This window comes from Orycteropus afer, unplaced genomic scaffold (assembly GCF_000298275.1).
Source record: "Orycteropus afer afer isolate SDZICR_OR568_19922 unplaced genomic scaffold, OryAfe1.0 scaffold00089, whole genome shotgun sequence".
Lineage (NCBI taxonomy): Eukaryota > Metazoa > Chordata > Mammalia > Tubulidentata > Orycteropodidae > Orycteropus > Orycteropus afer.
The window spans coordinates 3708145-3724523 of NW_006921676.1; the positions used below are offsets into that span (position 1 = coordinate 3708145).

General features: G+C 40.5%; 1 protein-coding gene across 1 annotated transcript in view; it reads left to right on the forward strand.

Moving 5' to 3' along the window:
* The first annotated feature begins 7230 nt into the window (after nt 1-7230).
* RASA3 (RAS p21 protein activator 3) overlaps nt 7231-16379 on the forward strand; it is a 201159-nt gene continuing 192010 nt past the window's right edge. The window contains exon 1 of the mRNA XM_007942377.2: nt 7231-7340. Within this exon, the coding sequence (XP_007940568.2) occupies nt 7264-7340 (77 nt within the window). The 5' untranslated portion in view covers nt 7231-7263. The remainder of the gene's footprint in view (nt 7341-16379) is intronic.

Below are 16379 nucleotides of genomic sequence, written 5' to 3' on the forward strand. Positions count from 1 at the left end.
CCAAAGCAGTATTCAGGTATTTTTCTTCCATCTCATTAATTCTGTCTTCCATCGCATCAATTCTTCTCCTTTGCCCTTCCAATGTGTTATCTAGTTCTGACAATTTAGTATTAATCTTTTGGATTTCTATCTGTAGATTTTGAATAATTTCTAATTTTTCATTTAATTTGCCAGAGAATTGGTATATATTTTTAAAAAATAAATGATGAGAACTATGTATTCTACCCTATTTCCATTTTTTCTTAGCTACTAGGAAATTCAGAGATAAGTTTTATGCTGAATTGCATGTGATGGGGTTGGATAGATATAATTTTCCTTCTACCATATTTTTCAAATTTTAATTTCCAATTAACAGCTTTACTTTATTGTTATCTTTTTTGCTTGAATACGCTACTATTCTTTTTGGGAGTTGGGGGAAATAGGAAATGTATATAAGGAAATATTCCTATGCTACACCCCTCCCTAGAGCAGATTTCACCTGTCTTTGTGACTTAAACCAACCCTATGGTTTAAGCACTGACAGTGGAGTTGGATCAGAATGGAGTGTTCCAGCTTCCAAATCAGTGTGCTGTAGAGGAGGCTGTTTATAACTTGATTTAGAAATCAAATCTCATCTGGTTTTATGGAATTTTCTTCTATTTAATATCAAGTGCTGAAATAGTAAGGCAGTAAAAAAAAATATTCAAGGAAATAGACTGTTTTAATTATGACACTGTTCTTTTTCAGCAAATAGACTTTTATGTTGTCATGATGTGTTGTATTGGCTAACAGAACTTGTCAATCCATTTAAATGTTTTAAGTCAGATGACTAAGGACTTACATAAAGATTGGGAGCATTAAGCGCTATAATTCTTCCATATGCTCTTTTCCTGTGAATGTAGGCCATTTGGCTTTTAAGGGTTACATTTATTTGAATATTACATTGGGCACTATTTAAGCAAGCTTGACTTGTTTAATTGTTGTTGTTGTTAGGTATCATCGAGTTAGTTCTGCCTCATAGGAACCCTGTGTACTGCAGAATGAAACACTGCCCGGTCCTGCACCATTCTCACAGTTCTTGCTATGTTTGAGCCCACTGTTGCAAGTACTGTGTCAGTCCATCTTGTTGAGGGTCTTCCTCTTTCTTTCTGACCTCTGCTTTACCAAGCATGATGTCCTTCTCCACTGCTCGATTGGTCCTTCCTAGTAACCTGACAAAGACTTGAAAGAATACCATGCCTTCAGTAAGAAAGAATCATATTTCAAAGTGTGGGGACCTGGGGGCTATTTGGCTTCCAAGTGGTTTCTGTTAGGTTCAAGCTTCAGGCCCACAGCTGAAAGAATGAGGATTTGCTCAGTTAGAATCCTCCATCTCTCATTCTTCCCTTCTATGCCCCTTTCTTCCTTTTCTTCATTTTGTAGTTACCAGTAACCGGTTGCCATTGAGTCAACTCTGACCCATGGTGACCCCCTGTGTGTCAGAGTAGAACTGTGCTCCATAGGATTTTCAGTGCTGATTTTTCAGAAGTAAGTTGTCAAGGCTTTCTTCTAAGGCATCTTTAGATGGACTCAAACTGCCAACCTTTCAGTTAGCAGCTAAGTTCTTAACTGTTTTTACCACCCATGGATGCCATTTGTGCCTGTGGAGTGTTTATTAGACCAACCGCTGAGCTAAGTGCTGGGCATCCAGCAGGAACAAGGACAGACCCTGCGTTTGCCCTCATGGAGGCTGCAGTGGCAAGAAGCCACAGTAGGAAGACATCACACACAGCATCACTTTTTACTGTTTTCCCAGATTTGCTGGGGGAAGGAAAGGGAGCCATGGCTATGGCTCAAAGGGGTAATGACTTGAGATTTGAGGTCTGAGAAGACTTCTGAGGCCCCCTGACATCTCCACTCCTCTGACTACAGAGAAGGTTATTCACTGAGCATTCCCTTGCTGGCTGCTGGCTTTTTAAGACAAGGGGCTTCTTTATCAATACTAATAAGGCTGACCCAGTGGCGGTTCAATGGTAGAATTCTTGCCTTACATGCAGGAGACCTGGGTTTGATTCCCAGGCAAAGCACCTCAAGTTTAGCCACTGCTTGTCTCCTGTTGGAGGCTGATGTGTTGCTATGATGCTGACCAGCTTTCAGTGGTGCTTCCAGACTAAAATGGACTAGAAAGAAAGGTCTGGAGATCTATTTCCAAAAAGAAGCCAATGAAAACCCTATGGATAACAGTGGCCCCATCCACTACCAACCAAGGGAATGATGCAGGAGTGGGCAACGTTCTGTTCTGAGGTGTTGAGGCTGACTCAACCACAGTTAGCAATAACCACAACAATCTTGTGGTACTGAGGCTCTCTGATGGCCTGATGTTACTCTGTAGACTCTTCAAGGAGATATGTTGTTGTTGTTGTTATGTGCTGTTGAGTCGGACCCAACTCATAGCGATCCCTCCTTGGGTTTCTGAGGCGGGATCACTATGGAAGTAGATTGCCCAGTCTTCCTTCTGAGGAGTGGCTGGTGGGTTTGCACCTCCAGCCTTCTGGTTAGCAGTCAAGTGCCTTAGGCACTATGCTGCCAGAGCTCCTCCAAGGAGACATGGGCACCCAGAACTTGCTCTTTCCTCTCTTCAAGTCAGACATTAGCCACGAACTCCTCTCTTGTTTAGATTTTTTTCTGGCTGTATTCATTATAGGTATGGAAGCTGTATCTTACAGCATGATGAATTATTACCAGTGATAGCCTGGGAATGATGGGTTTCAGATTATCACCTTTATGTTTGTTATGGAGTGATAGTTCCATTTCCTGATTCTTGCAATTGGACATCACGGTTTGCTGGTTTATCACTTATGTTATTTTTTTTTTTTTTTAAGTGCTGCCTTTGACTTCTATTAGTAAGTCAGGTTTACAAGGATGATTTTTTTAAAAAACAAAAAAACAACCCACTGCCGTCAGATCAATTCCAACTTCCAGCAACCCTGCAGGACGTAGTAGAACTGCCTTATAGGGTTTTCAAGGCTGCCTCATCTTTCTCCCACAGAGTGGCTGGTGGGTTCAAATCGCTGACCTTTCAGTTAGAAGTCGGCTCTTTAGCTACTTTGCTACCAGGGCTTCTGGTGATAGTGCTAAAATTTTCTTTGTCAGATTATTAAATGGGGACAGTTTTGTTTGGTAAGTATGGAGTATAAATTTTAGAGATTGTGCTTAATAGGAGTGGTCATATAAGAATAGATAATCTTCATAAGAATTCTTAAAGAAAACCAGAATTTACTTTTCTTTTATACAGCAGTCATTTATTCATGCATTCAAGTTAACAAATAATTCAACTCTGACAATACACCAGGGACAGCTTTATCATAATTAATAAAATTAGGAAGGGAAAACAGCCTCTAACCTTTGGAATTTGTATCAGCGTGGAAGAAACAATGATCTTGTTTTGAGTACTATAGAGAAAATGTAACCATCGTTATAATGCTTATAAAGTGCTATCAGAACTGAGCCATTCCACTGCTCTGCTCAGCTGTGGTGGATTAATTAGTATTAATTCATCCCTTTGCAGTTCTTTTTTGGTCCAGCCTCAGGTGGGGCTCGTAAACTGTAAGGGCACTGGGTAGAATGATGTGGCACAGGGCGGAGGGCTGGTAATTGCATCCAAATCCCTTCCTGGGCTAAGTGGTTTATTTAATGTTGGCTCAGGTCGTCTGGCTGGCCTTAGGGGTGTCACCATCGTCATAGAAACCAGGATGTTTCCACAACAGTCCAAATTACGGGTTGAGGAGAGGATGGGAAGGAATGTGAATCCAACTGCATTAATACCAGCACGTGGTAATTTGGCATTTTCACTTTTTTCAGTGTCTGTCTTACAAATTGTTCAGAGAATGCTCATCCTGTCTCTTCTGAACTAACAACCCCCCACATTCAAGAGAAGTGTCAGCTACTATCACTTGTGTTTTGAGGTTCTTTGGATAATAAATAAGACCAAACCCCCAGTTCTTTGTATTTCTTTGTATTTATATAAAGAAATACTCTTATAATATATCAGCTCTTTATATTTCACCAAAACCATCTCCCAAAGGACTCAAAAAACCGTTTTTTTCCTTTTAAGAAGAACTTGTAGCTAAATATCTATATACATTGGTTGCAAAAGAAAAAAAAAAAAAGTTGAATTCTGAAGCCCTAATTCAAATCATAATGGTGTCAGCTGGAAAATCAAAAAAGTCAAGCTGGTTTTGAGGTTAACAATTTGTAAATGCTACAAAAGCAATCCTTCCAAAATCAGCATTAGAAGATCTAAGAGACCCATTACGCTTGGCCGGTGTGATGTGATGCTTTTTCCAATGCCCCGGAGTAGAAATAACAATGACTAGGAAATCTGCATCTACTCCTTCTTGTAGGGGTGCCTTCACCATTTTTTCTCCACTTCCCTTACTCTCACTTTGAAGAAGCTTATTGAGCCATATTCTGTCCTTCTGTGCTTTTGAATACATTACTCACCCCACATGCATATGCATGTGTATATTTGACCTTTCACATCTGCGGGAATCCTTCAGGAAATCTGTCTTTTGACATTTAATGACTGACTTGAAGCTTGTCTCAGACTCATATATACCTGTTAGCAGATTGGTTGTCAGCGTGCCATAGTCTCATGTGCTCCACTCATGTAAAAATATCATGTTAGTGGGAGGGTTTTAATGTTTAGGTGTTTTGAGGATAATGGTGACTGTAAGAAAACATTCATTTTTTTCTTCTTCACTAACTAATAGTCATTGATGATTTCCAGAAGAAAAGCGTCCAAACCTTTTGAATTAGAAGAGGTTCAGAGCTGGAAGCGCCTTTGGGCACTAGTCTGCTCTCTCACTTTTACAACTGAGGAAACTGAGGCTCAGAAAAGTAGTGCCATGTGTTCTGGCCCATGTGTAGAAATAACTCATACGTAAATTAGACCCGATGAGCAGTGTGATGCAGAAGTTGCAACAAATGATTGATAGCTGTAGTCCTAAAAAGCACTTTTGATGTACTAGAAACAAAATTTATTAACATAAAAAACATCCATGCAGTTATTGAAAGGCTTTTATTAACTTATTCCTCTACCCAGGGTCTGACAGTAATAACACATAATAAAGAGTTTAAAAAATCTCCAAGCATTTCAGGTTTATTTCTGCCCTTTGGAGGTTCTGGCATGCCAGTTTGAAAACCAGCATCTTTTGAAATGAACTATTTTCCTCGAGTGACTTATAGTGTATATTTTTGTTGGGATTATGCAAAAGAAAAAGTACTGTTGTGGTACATGGCTTTGATTGTAAGTGTTCACTAATTCTGAAGGAATCCTGAAAACCTTCTAATCTTTTTTTTCTTTTTCTAAAGTTTCAACAGGAAACTTAAGACAGGGTAATTTAGTCAGAGTAGCAATAACAGGAGTCAGCATGCACCTTGGTGTATTGTTGATGTGGTGTTGGCTGTCCTAATACTGTATTCTATCTCCTTGCATTGTGTCTGATGGCTGTGGACATTCAATGCCAGATGTCTTTAGAATCAAAGTGACCCTGGAGGCAGTTAAGGGCTTTGGGAGGTGATATTGTACTAGAGGTTTTTTTTCCACAGAGAAAATTTAAACTGGGCTGTAGTTGTTGGAGTTAAAAAGCTGCCTTTCATTTATTCATTTTTGATCTCCCTCTCAATTCACAAATAAACTGTGCTGTTTCAGCCTCCATTTATGTTCTCCTGGGGCATCTAGTGGAGGGTGCCAGCACTTGGGGGTTTTGATAATGATCTCCAGACAGATAAGGAGTTGTTATCATGTGGACATAATCTGCAGGGCCAGCCCAGCGCACTGCCTGCCTTGAAGCTTTCTCACTCTTCTCCCTCATTTCATATGTTTAGATTCTTCACTGGGGCTTTTGTATGGAGGAAGAGGGTTAAAGAAGAGAAAACAGAGGACTCACATTGAGTCTCTTCTGGATTTTTTTCTTAACTGGACAATCTCTTAGTACTTAGACAGCTGAAGTTTTAAATTTAATCTTGCCAATGAAGAACTCAAGTATTCTCCTTAATTATTGCCACAACTTGGACCTACTACTATAAAACTGATTTCAAAACTATAGGGGCTAATGTGGGTTCAAGACAAAACAAATGGTAAACCTTAATTTGAAGGTTGATAGATTCCTATTTTCACCATTTTATTTTATTTTTTTTATAATTGTGATTTTGGTGAAAGTTTACAGAGCAAATTCACTTTCCATACAGCAGTTCACTTACACTTTGTCTCATGACACTGACCACAATTTACCCCAATGCAATAGCTCCCCTCCTACTTCCTCCCGATAGTTACCTCTTCCCTGTGTCCATCCTTCCATGCACTCCTGCCCCCGAGCTGTCTCCCTGGGCATAAGCAGCCCTCCTTTCTCCCATGCTTGTTCTCTCCAAGGAGTGTATCTACCTGAGGTAAATGTTCAACTCATATGCCTGTCTTTTGTTTGGCTGGAAGCCACAGGTGTGGGTTCATTTCTAGACCTGAAGTGCAGCTAGGGGCCATAGTCTCAGTGGTTCCACCAGGCTCTATCAGACCAGCAAACCTGGTGTCCCCCCTTCCCTTTTTTTTTTTTCCCAAATGATTTTGAGTTTTGTTCCACATTGTTCTCCCTCTCTATCCAGGATCTCTTCCATAGATCCCCCTCCAAATGGTTGATAGTGGTAGCTGGGCACCATCTAGTTCTTCTGGTCTCATAGTTGTATAGGCTGTGGATCACATGGTGTACCAGTTGCTTGGACTAACTGTTTCCACGAATCTTTTGTCTTCTTCATTCTTCTTTGCTCTGGATGAGGAGAGACCCATCATTGCATCTAGATGGCTCCTTGCAAGCTTTTAAGATCCCAGTCACTACTCACCAAAGTAGGAGGTGGAACAATGTTTTGTGTAGTATGTTATGCCATTTGAGCTTGATGTCTCCTGTGACTATGGTATCAAGCCCACAGGTCCAACTACTCACTCCCTCTGGGTAGCTGGCTGCTATTTTCACCATTTTTCAGAGGTTAATGTGGATGTTACTTTGCATGTTAACAGAACAAATGTTATTCCCATTAATAATTTGACTCACTGGGTAGCAAGAAAACTAAGACCCAAGAAAGAGCTAATGAATGCACAAATGTGAAAGCAGATGCACTATTGGGAAACAAATGCATTATTTGCAAATTTATCTGTGATTGAGCAAGATATCTTTATGCCAAGGAGATCATATATGCTACATTTACTTCTTAGGTGAAGCCAAAAATCTTCCCACTTATCCGGGGCCAAACAAGATGCGGGATTGCTACTGCACTGTGAACCTGGACCAAGAGGAGGTTTTCAGGACCAAAATAGTGGAAAAATCACTCTGGTAATGTCTTTTGCTTTTCTTGTTAATGGTGTATATTTGTTCTGTATAAACTGTATCCTGAACATGCATGCCATCTTGCCATTTTTCATGTTGCTTAGCTTGAGAGGTGGAAGCTACATTTACATGAGCTCTTGCTTGCCGGATGGTTAAAAGTCCAGAAAGCTTCTATCCTTGGTGGTAAACTGGTGTTTACTAAAGGTTGGGCAATCCTACTTCCGTAGTGATACTGCCTCGGAAACCCAAGGAGGGGTCGCTATGAGTCGGGGCTGACTCGACGGCAAATAACAACAACAACAAGTAATGCACTGGCCTCAAAACAGCAGAAAGAACAAAAGCACACATATGTAACTGCTTGTAGTAACTCCCCTACCTAAACACTTAAGAGTTCTTTTTAATTTGAGGTGTGTTGGAAAGGTATATTGCAACAAAAGAGTCCAAATCAAGGGTTTTAAGAGGGGAAAAATATTTGGGAAGCTTTTTTTCTCTTTTTTTAAACCATCTTGTAAGTTTTTCTAAAGAGGCATGCTAAAGATGGTTATTGAATTAAATTGAAGTAGGAAGCACAGAAAATATTTACTGATAAAATGCGATGAAGAGAGGAGTCTCTTCAAGACTCCAAGGAAGACCAACATGTAATGTGTTTTCAGATTGAGAAATTTGCTGTGTAATACATCATTGGTTTTCAAGTTTAGCTTCTATAAGAATTATCTCTACTCACTACATCGAGTCGGACCTGACTCATAGCAACCCCTCCTTGGGTTTTGGAGGCAGTCTCTAGGGCCTGTTAAACAGATATATCTACCCCAAGAGATGGGGGAGGGGGCTGAGAATGTGCATTTCTAGGAAGCTCCAGGTGATGGTGATGTTATAGTTTCTTGGACCACATGTTGTTTAGGCCTATAATACACCAAGGAATGAAATGTACCTGGGAGGCATATAGTGGTAGGAAGTGATAGCACCTTAAAGGTCACAGCATTTTGTATAAGGGATGAGATATGAGAAATTAGAACAGAGAATTGTGAGGTGGTAAAATGGTTCACTATAAAGTGTGTTAGAACATGGGATAGGAAATTAGGGGTTTGTAGCCAGGTGAGCCACTAAGTGATGCAAATGTTTAATGAGCTGAGCTGCTAACCAGAAGGTTGGTAGTTCAAGCCCACCCAGTGGCTCTTTGGAAGAAAGCATTGGCAGTCTGCTTCTGAAATATCAGCCATTGACAACCATGTCGTTGTTGTTACGTGCCATTGAGTTGGACCCGACTCATAGTGACCCCTCTTTGCGTTTCTGAGGCAGTATCACTACGGAAGTAGATTGCCCAACCTTCCTTCCAAGGAGTGCCTGGTGGGTTTGAACTGCCAGCCTTCTGGTTAGCAGTCAAGTGCTTTAGGCATTATGCTATCAGAGCTCCTTGACAACCATATGGGATACAATTAAAGAGAATGTTGACACACTGTGAAAACTAATGTCACGGAACAGTTTGTGTAGAGATTTTCAAATAGGAACCTAATTTACTGTGTAAATTTTCACTGAAAACACAGTAAAATACTATTTTTAAAAAAGCATACCACAAAATCCTATGGAACACAGTTCTACTCTGACACATAGGGTTAGCGTGAGTCGTTGTCAACAGTACTTGGTAAGGTGGTGGTAAGTCAAGGTGAAGTACACTAATGAGTTGTTTATAATGAGGCAGTTCACGAAGCAAAGAAATCTATGCAGCCAGTGACTTCATCCTCAGGTTTAGAATTATTGGTTGTGTGGTTTCATCAAAACAGCTATTCTGATTTGTGAACATTTTTAGCAGATGAATTAAATCCTCGCATATTGCTACTTCTAAGTGGGAAAAAACAACACATCCTAATGATTTAATGAATTTAATTTTTAGAAAACTGTTAAGGATCTCCTGCCCCTGAGAGAGATTGGAAGCATGTTTTATTCTTCTCCATATGCACTGTTGCTGCTAATGCTTCTTTTTAATACACTTTGGTGTTGCTTCTCCTAAGGCTGGCTGAGTAATTAATGTTGTTTGTGTTATTTTAATGCATACTCACGATTTTTTAAAAAATAATTTGTTGAAGAAAACTAAAAAGGACTGAAGAATATTGTCAGACTTCAAAAGAATGTTTTTATGGTGTTGATGATGAAGATGATGATTTCTCCTTAAGAAAAATGGAAGTAACTATTACTATATTACTTACATTAGCCCTTATGCTAGCTTCTCTTAGAGAAAATATTTTCTATATTTAAACAGCCACTTCATTGCAGCTTCAACTTCCTCCTTCAGTACCTTTGGTTCTTGATTATATGCCACCTCCTGAAATGGATGAAGATCTACCAGTTCTTTTTGGTACAGTTACTCTGTGTGTTCCTTCCATCTTCTTTTGATGTTTCCTGCATCATTCAGTATTTTGCCCATAGAATCTTTCAGTATTGCAACTCGAGGCTTAAATTTTTTCCTCAGTTTTTTCAGGTTGAGAAACGCTGAGTGTGTTCTTCCTTTTGGTTTTTTAACTCCAAAGATCATGGAGCTGGTGTGGGATCGGGTGCTGTTTCGTTCTGCTGTGCATAGGGTTGCTATGAGTCGGAAACGACTGGACGGCACCTAACAACAACAATGTTAGAGGCCAGTGGATCACAAACCCGGTGAATTACTGTCAGTCTTTGTAAAGCTGGGTTCTTCCCTCTTGACCCTGGCTCCTCTGAATCAAAATTTCTAGAAAAGGACCCCTGGAATCTATTTGGAAACCTTTGTTTTAGGTGAAAGGTGCTCTGATGGTGTAGTGGTTAAAGAATTCGCCTGCTAACTAAAAGGTTGGTGATTCAAACCCACCAACCACTCTGTAGGAGAAAGATGAGGCAGTCTGCTTCTGTAAAGATTTCCAGCCGTGGAAACCCTATAGGTCAGTTCTACTCTGTCCTGTAAGGTTGCTATGAGTTGAAATTGACTTAGTGGCAATGGATGGGTTTTAAGTGAGGTTGGGAAATGAGGACTCCTTGTCTTCAAAAATATCTCAGACAAGTTTAGAACTGAATATCATGGTTTCTGCTTCTGGTGGCATTAGAAAATGTGCTTTTGGAGCAGGAAAGGGAGGCTGAGAGCTACATAAAAATAATGATGTACTAATACTGTCCCACTGTCAAATCAGCTTCTATGATATATTCAGAATCAGGTGTTAACTCCCAAAGTGCCCTTCATAAGAAGCCAGTTAATGGTAATACACTGTAAGTGCACTGAAGCTTATACACTTGACTCACACAGAACTTCTGACTCCTGTTCACAGACTATTTACTCTTTTGTTTATTATAGACACTTAGTAAGGTTAGTTATTTTTTCATTCACTAGTTCAGTGAATACTTACTGAGCTCTTATCTAACATGCCAGATTATGAGAGTGGCTACTGTAGGCAGAAAGAGTTAAAACTGACAGCAAAGGAAGAGACAAAAACCTATACAAAATATTCCCTGGAGCTTACAAAAATATGAGACCAGCCACCCTATTCACACTAATGAGTCTTGCAAGCTGGTACCCAGTAAAGCTCTACTCTGAGTGTAAGGGTAAAAAATAAATAAACCCACCCTATAGAAGAAGTTGGGAGCTCTGGTAGCATAGTGGCTAAGGCACATGACTGCTCACCAGATGGCTGGCCGTTCAAACCCATCAGCCACTCCTCGGAAGGAAGGTTGGGCAATCCTACTTCCGTAGTGATACTGCCTCGGAAACCCAAGGAGGGGTCGCTATGAGTCAGGGCTGACTTGACGGCACATAACAACAACAACAACAACATAGAAGAAGTTAGCTAGGACACCTACCTGTCTTCACTTCGTATTGAATATTTGAAACCAAAAACTGGCTCTCTCATGAGTTTATAGTCTGAATTCACAGTATGTCTGTGGTACAGAAAACTTCAATCTATGAGCATAAATTAAGGTAGCCCTGAATTAGTAGTTTGTCAATGTCCGTTGAGGCAGTGATATGCCAGTCCAAAGCACACTTACTCATTTCGGAAGGAGCCCAGTTTAATCCATGTCTTAAATAATTCCTATAAATAAAGTTCCAAGGATCGTAAACTGAGAGTAGAAAATATACAAAGTACACAAAGAAAGTGTCATGGACAAGTGCCAACAACAACAGATAGTAGAATCAGGCCTACGGAATTTGCAGATAATGACACTATCCCCAAAGAATGTGAAAAAACCCAAGCTTTATGTATTGAAATTAGTAATAGACAAGCTTAAAAACATGAGCAGCAGTAAGAACCACAAAGAATGACTAAGCCATCTGCCGTTGAGTTGATTGCAACTCATAGCGACCCCTCCTTGGGTTTCCGAGGTGGTGTCTCTACAGAAGTAGGTTGCTCAATCTTCTTTCCGAGGAGTGGCTGGTGAGTTTGAACCACCAGTCTTCTGGTTAGCAGTCAAATGCCTTAGGCACTATGCCACCAGAGCTCCCAGTAGAATTTCTAGAAATGAAAAATACAAGAATTTAAATGGAAAACTCAGTGAATGATTAAATACTGAATTAGACATAGCTGAAGAGAGAATTAGTAAATGACTAGATACATATTATTTATTTATTTATTCCATACAGCAGCAGTTCATACACGTTTTGTTTCATGGCATTGATGGCAATTTCCCACAATGTAACAGCTCTCTTCCCACTTCCTCCCTGTAGTTACCTCTACCCTGTGTTCTTCTTCTCTATGCATTCTTGCCCTCTGAGGTATCTCCCTGTGGAAACATTACCCTTCTCTTCTCCCATAATTGATCACTCTAAGGAGTGTATCTACTGTCTTTTGTTTGGCCAGAAGTTCCAGGCATGAAGGGTAACTAGGGGCCATAGTCTCGGGGGTCTCACCAGGCTCTATCAGTCTAGTTGACCTTGCCATTTACTGTGATTTTTAGTTTTGTTCCACATTGGTCTCCCACTCTATTCAGGATCTCCTACACTGATCCCTTTCTGAGTGGTTGACAGTGGTAACCAGGCACCATCTGATTCTTCTGGTCTCATGGTATATAGTCTGAGGATCACCTAGTCTACTAGTCCCTTGGACTAATTGTTTCCCTACATGTTTGGTTTTCTTCATTTTTCTTTGCTCTGGACAAGGAGAGACCCATCATTGCATCTAGCTGGCTGCTTGCAAGCTTTTAAGACTCCAGTCACTACTCACCAAAGTAGGATGTGGAACAATGTTTTTGTGTAGTATATTATGCCAATGGAGCTTGATGTCTCCTGTGACCATGGTCCTGAGCCCACTGGTACAACTACTCGCTCCCTCAGGGTGGTTGGTTGTGGCCAAGAAGTTATCGTAACTTTGCTCCTTGTTAGCTCTATGACATATATGGACATTCTTACAGCACATGGTATTTTACGTATGTAGAAATACCATCTGCCAACCATATATGGTCATGGGCATATTCCTTTTTCCCTAGATATACCTGATCATTCATCCTGTATACCCATCTATGTACCCGTAGATTAATGTTTGTTATCACTGGCAGTGCAGTATTTATACTTTGAAGGGTTTATCTTTGTTGTCTGTACCTCTTATATACCTCTCTGTGCCTTCCTCAAGATACCTTTAAAGTATAGCTCAGAGAGACAAAGAAATGAAAGTATAAGAGGTTTAGAAGATGTAATGATGATGTCTCCTAGGAATTATAAAAGGGGATAGGAGAGATAATGATAGAGAGACCATATTTAAAAATAGCTAAAAGAAACTGATGTTGCTGTAAAATTCAATTTACATTCTTAAATGCCCTTGACTGGTGAGGACAGAGTCTAGAGACAGAAGCCTAATCTTGTGGCTCTGCCATGAATGAAACAAGAGGAGATGAAGTCCCCGACTCAGATAATGGCTGTGAGAATAGAAGGAAATGAGCAGACTTGAGAGGCAGATGTAAAGGAAGAGGTGATTGGACCAGATTAACCCCTGGATAACTGAGGTTTTAGCCCCAAGGAATTGTCTGCTGCTTTGTCTCTGCTGTGTGTCATGGTGGTGACTTTCAGGATATGTATGTCAGTTTTTCCCCATCATGTTTCTAAGATCACCGTTACCTGTAAGATTTGGTCATTCATTTGGTAAAGTCCCTGTTACTGTTTTGGGCCGATTCCCACTCATAGTGACCATATAGGACAAAGTAAAACTGCCCCACAGGGTTTTCTAGGCTGTGATCTTTACAGGAGCAGATCACCAGGTCTTTACTCCAGTGGAGCAGCTGATGGGTTCAAATTGCTGACCTTTTGGTTAGCATCCGAGTGCTTAACCACTACACCGCCAGGGCTTCTAAAGTCAATGCAACAAACAAACAAAAACAACCCCACTGCCATTGAGTTGATTCTAACTCATAGTGACCCTTGTAGGGTTTCCAAGGCTGTAAATCTTTACCGAAGCAGACTGCCTCATCTTTCGCACATGGAGTGGCTGGTGGCTTCAAACTGCTGACCAGTTGCTTAACAGCCAAATGCTTTAACCACTGTACTACCAGAGCTCCTTTAAGTCACTGTGGTGTTGTTGTTGTTATGTGCCGTTGAGTTGTACCTGACTCATAGAGACCCCTCCTTGGGTTTCCGAGGCGTTATCACTACAGAAATAGATTGCCCAATCTTCCTTCCGAGGAGTGGCTGGTGGATTTGAACCGCCAGCCTTCTGGTTAGCAGTCAAGTGCTTTAGGGAGTACGCTACCAGAGCTCCCTTAAGCCACTGTAGAAAGAAAAAAGCCTACATGTGCATCTCTGAATTTAAATAACCAAAAGATATTCTCTAGCTTTGGGGATTCCCCACTGGTCAGGGCTAGCAGTGCTGCACAGCCCTATCAGAAGGGACAATGCAGAGACCAAAACAACCAGCAAAAGCCCCTTCTAATATCCTTCTGGGTGGAGAAGTGTTTAGTATTGAGTTCAACTAGCTGTTGCCCAATATTGCTTTCTGACTCAACTTGAAACTGCAAATGGAATGTGTGAGAAAGAAGAGGAAGAAAACATATTTTCTTCCCTTCTTTTCCTTAAATGCAGGTTATTCTGGGGATCAGGAGATCAAGTTCCCAGTCAGAGCTCTGCTGTATGTCCTCTGGCAGTTCTCCCCCTTTCTGTGAAACGAGGGTTGTGGCATAGTTTTCTTTTTAGCTAACATTTATGACAGTAGTATTTAAGAGTAACATTATCAATGACCATGATGATATTTTAAAGGAAAAGCCCTCTTTTTCTTTTTTCAGCATGGGAGAGGGGATGTTGGACAATAGCATCTGCGATAGACTTAATTTAAGAACTATTTGGAGCTGACACAGGAAAAAAGTCCCTTTTCTCCCTGTCCCTATCAACAATATGATGTTGGGCAGAGTTTCTCTTCTACTAGGAAAAATACTTTACTTATGTGAAAAGTGAACTTTCTTCATACGTTTAACTTTTTAGAGCAATAATTTTAAAAAAATTTTTATTGTGATTTGGGTGAAAGTTTACAGAGTGAATTCATTTTCCATATAGCAGTTCATATACGTTTTGTCTCATGACCTTGACTGCAATTCCCTGCAATGTAACAGCTCTCTTCCCACTTCTTCCCCATAGTTACCTCTTCCCTGTGTCTTTCCCTCCCATGTACTCCTGCCCCCACCTCTCTCCCTGTGCTGCCCTTCTGTCCTCCTATGATTGATCATAGAGTAATCGTTTTTTTTTTTTTTTACAGTTTTTTTTTTTTTTAAATTGTGATTTGGGTGAAAATTTACAGAGCAAATACACTTTCCATACAGCAGTTCACATACACTTTGTCTCGTGACATTGACCACAATTTAACACAATGCAACATCTTCCCTCCCACTTCCTCCCGATAGTTACCTCTTCCCTGTGTCCATCTCTCCATGCACTCCTACCCCCTGAGCTGTCTCTCTGTGCCTGAGGAGCCCTTCTTTCTCTCATGCTTATTCTCTCCAAGGAGTGTATCTACCTCAGATAAAATAGAGCAATCATTTTTTAATTCCTTAAATGGCAACTCATTATTTGTTTACTTGTTTACATAAACTCAAAAATTATATGCAGTTGGATCAGAAGCTTAGGAAACAGCTACTTGCCCTTCTTTGCATAATAAATCTGTCAGAAAATATCCTAGGGTTTCCTCTGATTTCTTCTAAAACAACAGTCATGGATGCCCCCCCCTCCCCCAGTGCCTTTTTGCACATGAGAGAAATAATTGAATGGTACGAGAAGGTTATGTCATGGAGGAAATATCCATTTTATCCAGTATATGTTGATGTTACCAAGGGGGGGGAAACCCCTCAAAAAAACAATTAAAAATAAAATCTCTTAGAGGCTGGGGATTGGCCAGTCATTTCCAAGAACATACCATAAAGTATCAGTGTTTTCATTTCATTTTGTCCTCGTAAGGAAATGGAATACTATTTGTATCCTCAATAATAATTGGAATAATATTGCCTGGTTTTCTCCACAAAATTGTCCTGATTCAACTCTCACATTCCCCCTACCACCTAGGGAGGTGCAGCCAAAAAGGAGGGAGCAAACCTTGTGTCTGGTACTGATCACTGAGCAGAGTACCTCGCCATCCTAATGAAACCTTGTCCACCATGCACAGATCTCCAGCACTAGACAAGCTCTTTCCCTTCTGCACAGTTGCGCTCCAACTTAATCTAAATTTAGTTTTTTATTGGTAGTAACAACTGGAGGAGAAGGAAGCAAACCAGTATGGCCCCAGGGTCCCAACACCTAGAACTATGTGGCTTACAGCAACTCTGGACAAGGAGTGGTTGCTTTTTTTGTTTCTTTCTCTTTCACTTCTTTTCTTCCCTCTCCCCAGATATAAAACCTTTGTTTACATTGAGCTCAAAGCATCTCATTTAAGTGATACTTTACATCTTTAAAAGGAGCTCTGGTGGTGTAGTGCCTAAGGCATGTAATTGCTAACCAGAATGTTGGCAGATTAAACCCACCAGCCACTCCACAGAAGGAAGATGGGACAATCTACTTCCATAAAGATTTGCCACCTTGGAAACCCAACGGGGGTTGCTATGAGTTGAAATTGACTTGATGGCAGT